The 7,452-nt window shown below is 27.3% G+C and overlaps 1 protein-coding gene across 1 annotated transcript in view; it reads right to left on the minus strand.

Annotated features, from left to right (window-relative positions):
• Positions 1-226, minus strand: part of LOC104810149 (histone deacetylase HDT2-like) — a 6,114-nt gene extending 5,888 nt beyond the window's left edge. Inside the window, exon 1 of the mRNA XM_010536349.1 lies at positions 211-226. Within this exon, the coding sequence (XP_010534651.1) occupies positions 211-226 (16 nt within the window). The remainder of the gene's footprint in view (positions 1-210) is intronic.
• Between the last annotated feature and the right edge of the window lie 7,226 nt (positions 227-7,452).

Below are 7,452 nucleotides of genomic sequence, written 5' to 3' on the forward strand. Positions count from 1 at the left end.
TTTTCGTTGTCAATCCGTTCCATTATCGCTCCGAACATTTATTTGAAATTAAATATGCGCCTCTTGTATATTCTTCGACAGATTTGCTATGCATCTATCTCATTTTCATAAATAAAAAAAAACCACACGATTCACTCTAACAATCATAAAACTCAAACCCAAAACACAAAGTTTATGCATCGAACCAATCTCTTGTATTAATGAACTTACCTTCAGTTCTTGTCATTTGTTCTGTCTTAGACCGACTCAAGAAGAAGATATGAGGTCGTCGGTGAAGATATGCTTAACGAAATAACCATTTTTCGTTTGTTTTTCTATGTATAAAAATGAAATGAGAAGGGAGAAAATGAAAGAATTGAGAGAAAGATAAGAGTGGAGAGAGAAAGTTAAGAAAGAAATGAAGAGTTGTCAAAGAATGAAAACGAGAGAGATGAATTCAAAATGAAGAGAGGAGTATCACGTTACTTTTGTGAGAGGGTTAATTATGTCTTTTGTTCCTTTTATTTTATATCTGATGTTGCCGTTTTTTTGTTACTGTGCGAGGGTATGGGCTGTAAGTGAAATCGACATTTAAGGGTATTTTTGCAATTGCCCCTCATTTACAACCTCAATGGACAATATAACAAAAATACCCTTACTTTGCTACAAAGACTTCATGGTATACCCTTCAAAACCCTAAAATTTTGGAAAAAAATAAAAGGAACAAAAGACATAATTAACCCTCTCACAAAAGTAACGTGATACTCCTCTCTTCATTTTGAATTCATCTCTCTCGTTTTCATTCTTTGACAACTCTTCATTTCTTTCTTAACTTTCTCTCTCCACTCTTATCTTTCTCTCAATTCTTTCATTTTTTCATTCTTTGATAACTCTTCATTTCTTTCTTAACTTTCTCTCTCCACTCTTATCTTTCTCTCAATTCTTTCATTTTCTCCCTTCTCATTTCATTTTTATACATAGAAAAACAAACGAAAAATGGTTATTTCGTTAAGCATATATTCACCGACGACCTCATATCTTCTTCTTGAGTCGGTCTAAGACAGAACAAATGACAAGAACTGAAGGTAAGTTCATTAATACAAGAGATTGGTTCGATGCATAAACTTTGTATTTTGGATTTGAGTTTTATGTTTGTTAGAGTGAATCGTGTGGTTTTTTTTTATGAAAATGAGATAGATGCATAGTAAATCTGTCGAAGAATATGCAAGAGGCGCATATTTAATTTCAAATAAATGTTCGGAGCGATAATGGAACGGATTGACAACGAAAACAAAGGTACGCCACATTGGTTACACCGTTTAAAATTTAATTTTGGTCACACTGGTCACACTAGTCACCCTGGTCATACCGTTCAAAATTTAGTTTTGGTCACACTAGTCATATTGATCACACTGGTCACACTAGTCACATTGGTCACACTGATCACACTAGTCACATTGGTCACACTGGTCACACTAGTCACTTGGTCACACTAGTCACACTGATCACATCGAAAATTTTTAAAATTCACGCGAAAATATTTATTTTTTTGTGATGGAGAGAGTTTTAAAAATTCTAAAATATTTAAATTTTTTTCTAGAAAATCGAAAACTGTTTTTCTCTCTTTTTTCATTAATGTTTCTATCATTGGGACCCACACCAATGGATGTTTTGGGAATAACATAATTATAAAGGTATGTTTTGAAGTAGTTTTTATTTTTATTTTTGAGAGGTATACTGTAAAGTCTTTGTAGCATAATAGTTGCAGATCATATATTACCTATCGAACATGTATGGAAAAAGGTTGTCTGCCAAACAACCTCCCTTGGTCCTGTACATGTGGCATTAACCCATAGGTAAAAAGGTAAAAAGAATAACGGTTTTCTTGATACGGAGCAATCCAGCAAAAAACCAAATTAAAACCATCATAGAATCAAAATCGGAGCTATAGAGAGAGAGAGGACAGAGGATAATAACACTGCGGTTAATTTGCCTAGGAGAGCCAGAGCATGCATCGAAATTCGTCGCGAGGTCGTTGACCGAAATCTCTGAACAGCAGCGATTCGAACAGTGGTAATTGATGCGGCGGAGGCGTCCATGGCCACCAAAGACTGTAACGAGACGGCGGCGCGTGAGACAACGGACGGAGACGGAGAAAGGGAGCTTTCTCCCGATAGAGACGAAACACGAGGTCGTCCCCCCACGTGTCGTTATTTTTTTAAATCTACACAAGTGGGATTATGCAATGAACTAATCCCGTAATTGAAAATATATACGTATATGAATCATATATATATATATATATTATATTATATTATATTATATTATTATATTATTATTATTATTATTATTTTATTATATATATAAAAGTACAGTTCTATTCTTGAGGACTTGACACGTGTTTCTATTGATTCTTAAAAAATTTAAATTTTTATTCAGAAAATTAATACAAGAGATGTAATTAAAACGCTTGCTATTAATTGATAGGTGAATACACTTAACCATTTTATTACGTTATAGACCTTCTTTACATTGAATTTGGTGAAAGTACACTTTTTACATTTCACCTTGGCAGAAAGAGCACACGTGTCCAATCTTTTTCAAATCGAATACATTGCGTCAAATCTATATTTCATCCCATCTCACGTTCTTTTTAACTTTTATTTATGTGATATATACTTTTCAATATGTGTTGTTAATAAAACATGTTAATTCTACGTTTCATCCCATCTCACATTCTTTTTTACTTTTATAATAATAATATTATATTATTTTATATATATTTTCCAATCAGTTTATAATTAAATGTGTCGATGTCTTATCATATATCTTTTAAATATAAAAGTAGAATTTGTTTGATATAGGTGTGACACGTGTCATATTTTCAAGAATTAATGAAGTGTAAATTCTGTTAATATATTTATTTAGTAATTAATGAGACGAGATTTGGAAGATATATGCAGAGTATCTAATGTATCTAGATTATTTCTAAAACTTAATAAAAAAAGGTTCAGGAAACAGATTGAATGCAATGTATATAGATTAATTATAATACGGAATTCGAAAATTCCAGAGGATGTATGGAGGTTAGGAGCTACAAATATCTGCATGTATATATATGTCTTATATGTATGCGTTACCGTACATAGATGGAAGAGAGTGAGAGGAAGAAGAAGAAGTTCAGGTAACATTTTTTAGTTTTCATTTAATTAATTTTCAAATCCTAAAAATCTACTATTCTCCCTTACGTGTAACGTAATTGAAAACTCTACACTTTTTCTTTTTTTACATCATATTTTTAGAGCCACTTTTTTTCTCTATAGAATTAATCCACTTTTTTTTTTCCAAATTCTGGTATATTATTCTTCATGAAGATTAGTTATCTTGATTATAATTCATTTTTTATATAATTTGATAGGTATATATTTTTGTTAGTAATCTTTAATTGTTGTAATATTATTGTGTCTACGATCATATATATATACACAAGTATATTTTCTATACAGGAAAGTGACAAATATTATATATATATATATATATTTAAATTCTTCATATACTAAAACTAATAATTAAGGTCTAATTATATTTAAAGCTCTGTATTTATTTTTTTGTAAAATCAAAATACAATTGGTTCATAGTACACCGTAGATTCAAATTATTTTTTATAGTTTTTTTTGTGTTTGGTAAACTGTTCGTTTACGAAGACGAAGAGATGGTGGACACAAAAATGGTGAATTCTGACGAAGAAGGCAAGAGATATATTAATGTCGGAGAAGTTTAACAGGAACTTTCAAACACTATCGAAAAATAGAAGTTGACATATATATAAATATTGTATAATATTTTTTTTATTATATATGATCTCTTATTGGCGGTGATAGAAAATTGTATGTGAACAGCTAAGATGAACAAAACGTTTCATCTGAAAAAAGATTATCAGGTAAGGTGCGAATTTAGATTTTCAGTTCCATTTTAGTTTGATTTTATTTGGATTGGTTCTATCAATTTTAGAATTTTTATATCAATTGTGTTTTATTTAAAATTTCAATGATAACAATAATTTATTTAAAAATGTTTATCAATTACTTTTGTTATTTTAATATTCGATTTGATTCAATTATAGTTATGTAAGCAGGGGCGGATCTAGAGAAAATTATCAATGGGGCAACATAAATTTTTGTATAATCTCATAGACAAATTTTAATTTTTAATGGAGGCATTCGACAGATTTTATTTAAAATTTATAGAATTTATAAAGAAACTATTTTTTTTAATAAAAACAATGGGGGCCTATGCCCCCATACCTTATAAGTTGGGTTTGCCCATGTATGTAAGTATCCGATTTGGTTTATGAATTTACGAAGACCGTATGTATTGGGGAGATAAAGAAACCTGAAGCCAAATACTATAACAACAAAATCTCTTTGCGTGGTTTGTAGGTTATTGCGTGAGACCAATGAGTTTACTATGTACCCGAAGGGTTGTGATGGTTCCCTCCGTTACAAAAAAAAAAAAACAAAGGCTCTTTGTATTTAAGTATCTCACAAATATGTATATATATATATAGATGCATTCACATGATTGCAATTGTATGTATAGGTTTATGGATATCATGTGATAAGGGTGAATTTATAACGTCATTATATATGGGATAGATATTTGGATTATAATGGGTTTAAAGAAAGAAATTTGAAATGTTATCTGATTTCGTTTCAATTTTTATTCAAAATTGATTATTCTACACGAAATTTTCAGTTCTTTAAAAAAAAAGTCTACAATTTATTTTTTTTTCTTATCCTATTTTTATTTTTTAAATATAACCATGCATTGCATATAAAATTTTATATTTTAGCATTTTAACATATAGTTCATTGAAGTAACTCAACAAAATTACTTTCCAAATAAAAATTTATTGTCCTTTTTAATGAAAAGATAATCCTAAAACATATCAAAAAATTTATAAGATAATATTTTTCATGTCATACAATTTCATGTTAATAAAATTTACCATAAAAATACTATTACTTTCCCCGATATACAATTTCTGTCGTTAATAAAAATATAAAAAAAAATTTCAAGTTAGGAGATCATTTATTTGTTTGAATTGCAAAACTTGAAAAGCCAATTAAAATGAACTAATCTATGTATATATATGTGTTGTGTTTGTAGAACCTGGAGAGGAATACAATCGAGAAGGAATGTTTCATAAAATTATACACATTAGGATTAGGTAGTTTATAAAAGATCTATAATCCTTTGTATTTGTCCAGAATCTCTAATTAATCGGTTGAACCCCAAATCCAATAACCAAAATCTCAACGAAAGAATCCTAAATCGAATTTGTTTACACCTCACCACAAAAAAAAATTGAATCAGGAAGAGAAACGAAATAAAAATGGAAACCCTACTATATCAAAATCAAAAGGAAAAGAGAATGGAGATTTGAAGAGAATGTTAGTTGATAACAACACTTAAATATAAAAAACTCAAAACGAAAGCAAAAACGAAGAAGGCATTCATGTTGTCAGGTAAAGGTTTGTAGAGGTAAAGGTTTATAGATAGAGAGTGATTAGCGGGTGAGGAATTTTTGTTCATTTTTAATCAATCAAATAATTCACTAATTAATTATGTATTCACCCATCAGGATGACTCTTCTAGGGGGAATATTTTCTAAATATTCTGTTTTGTGACTATAGAAAATATGTGGTTATATATAAATATATAATTTCTTAGTCGGATTGTGTGATTAAGGAATAGATAAATGCATCCATATATATATGGATAAGTTTCCTTGATTATCTTTCGACACATCATATATATATATATATATATATAGTTCGTTTCGCGAGAAAGTATATGTGTTTATTTTTTACAAATTAACCCATTTGCTATTCCAATAGATAATCATAATTCAAAAAAATTAATGCAAAAAGAGTTATTTCTTATCAATCATGATATATATATATATATATATATATATATATAAACATTAGTACTTGATATCTAGATGGATGGGTATGTTGTAGATTTATAATCACAGGAAAGTTATATTATATATTTATTTTAATTCATCACCAATACTTCGTAAAAGATTATATGATATAGCTAAATACACTATCTTCATTCTTCATCATAAAATATATTTTTTTCTTAAAAAATAAAATATATTATTTAGACTATATTTAATACGGCGAGATTAATATATTTTCTAATATATTAAAATTATATATTATAATCCACTAAAAATATTAATTCAATATTTTACATTTCAACAATTGATTTTATAACATAACCCATGAAAAATCTAAACACAAAAATTATTCACAAACTATTTTTGAAAAAAAATACATCAGCTCATTATCTACATTTTCAAAAAAATCACGTTTTAATTTAATAATATGAACTGTAAATTTAAAAAATAAAATATATTATATTTAATTTTAAAGCTAAAAATAAAATTATTTAAAATTTATTTTATTTTTAGTCCGTACGATATATACGGATGAATATATTTGTTATATAAATATAGAAGTTGTGTCGGATCTCTAATTCGAAAAAATACATTACCCCATTATCTTAACACTATAAAAAAATCCGTTTTGATTTAATAATATAAAACTTTTTTATTTCCATTTTTTAACGTTTTAAAAAATTAATAGTTCAGTTTTTTTTGAAATTTTGTTTTTAAAAAATATTATTCTAATGTTCTATTTTAGGGTTTAGAGTTTAGGGTTTAGATTTAGGGATTCCAAATATTAATTTTACATTATAAACCACGAAAATAGAAAAATATAAATTATTCGCAACTCATCTTCGAAAAATTGTATCATTATGTTAACTAGACTCTTTCCAAAAAAATTCTTCATTTTGATTTAAAAATATGACTTATAAATTTAAAAACAAAATATATTATATTTAACTTTAAAACTAAAAATTAAATTATTTAAAATTTATATTTAACTTTAGTCCACGCGATGCATACGGTTAATACATTTGCTATTATAATAGAATTGTATATTATAACCTATAAAATATAAATACAGAAAATATATATTCACAATCTATATTTAACAAAATATATATTATCTTTTTTTTATGATAATTGGTAATCAATATGGTGTCAAATTTGGATGGACAACTCTTTTGAGTCTCCGCTTACTAATCGAGCTATCTATATTTGGTATATCATCCTATTATCTTGATATTTTAAAAAAAAATCTCAATTAAATTTAATAATATAAATTATAAAATTAAAATATATTTTATGTAACTTTAAAACTAATAATAAAATAATTTAAAATCTATATATATTTATAGTGCGCGCGGGGTTAAAACCTAGTTATATTAATTAAACACTAATTACGATACTAATTTAGTTAATTATGAATTAACGTTGCTAATTTTGGACGAGAGGAAGGTGCCTACAACGGCGGGTTGTTTCTGAGGTCAATGCCTGAACTCTAAAAAGTAAAA

This window comes from Tarenaya hassleriana, unplaced genomic scaffold (assembly GCF_000463585.1).
Source record: "Tarenaya hassleriana unplaced genomic scaffold, ASM46358v1 Cleome17, whole genome shotgun sequence".
NCBI classification, from domain to species: Eukaryota; Viridiplantae; Streptophyta; class Magnoliopsida; order Brassicales; family Cleomaceae; genus Tarenaya; species Tarenaya hassleriana.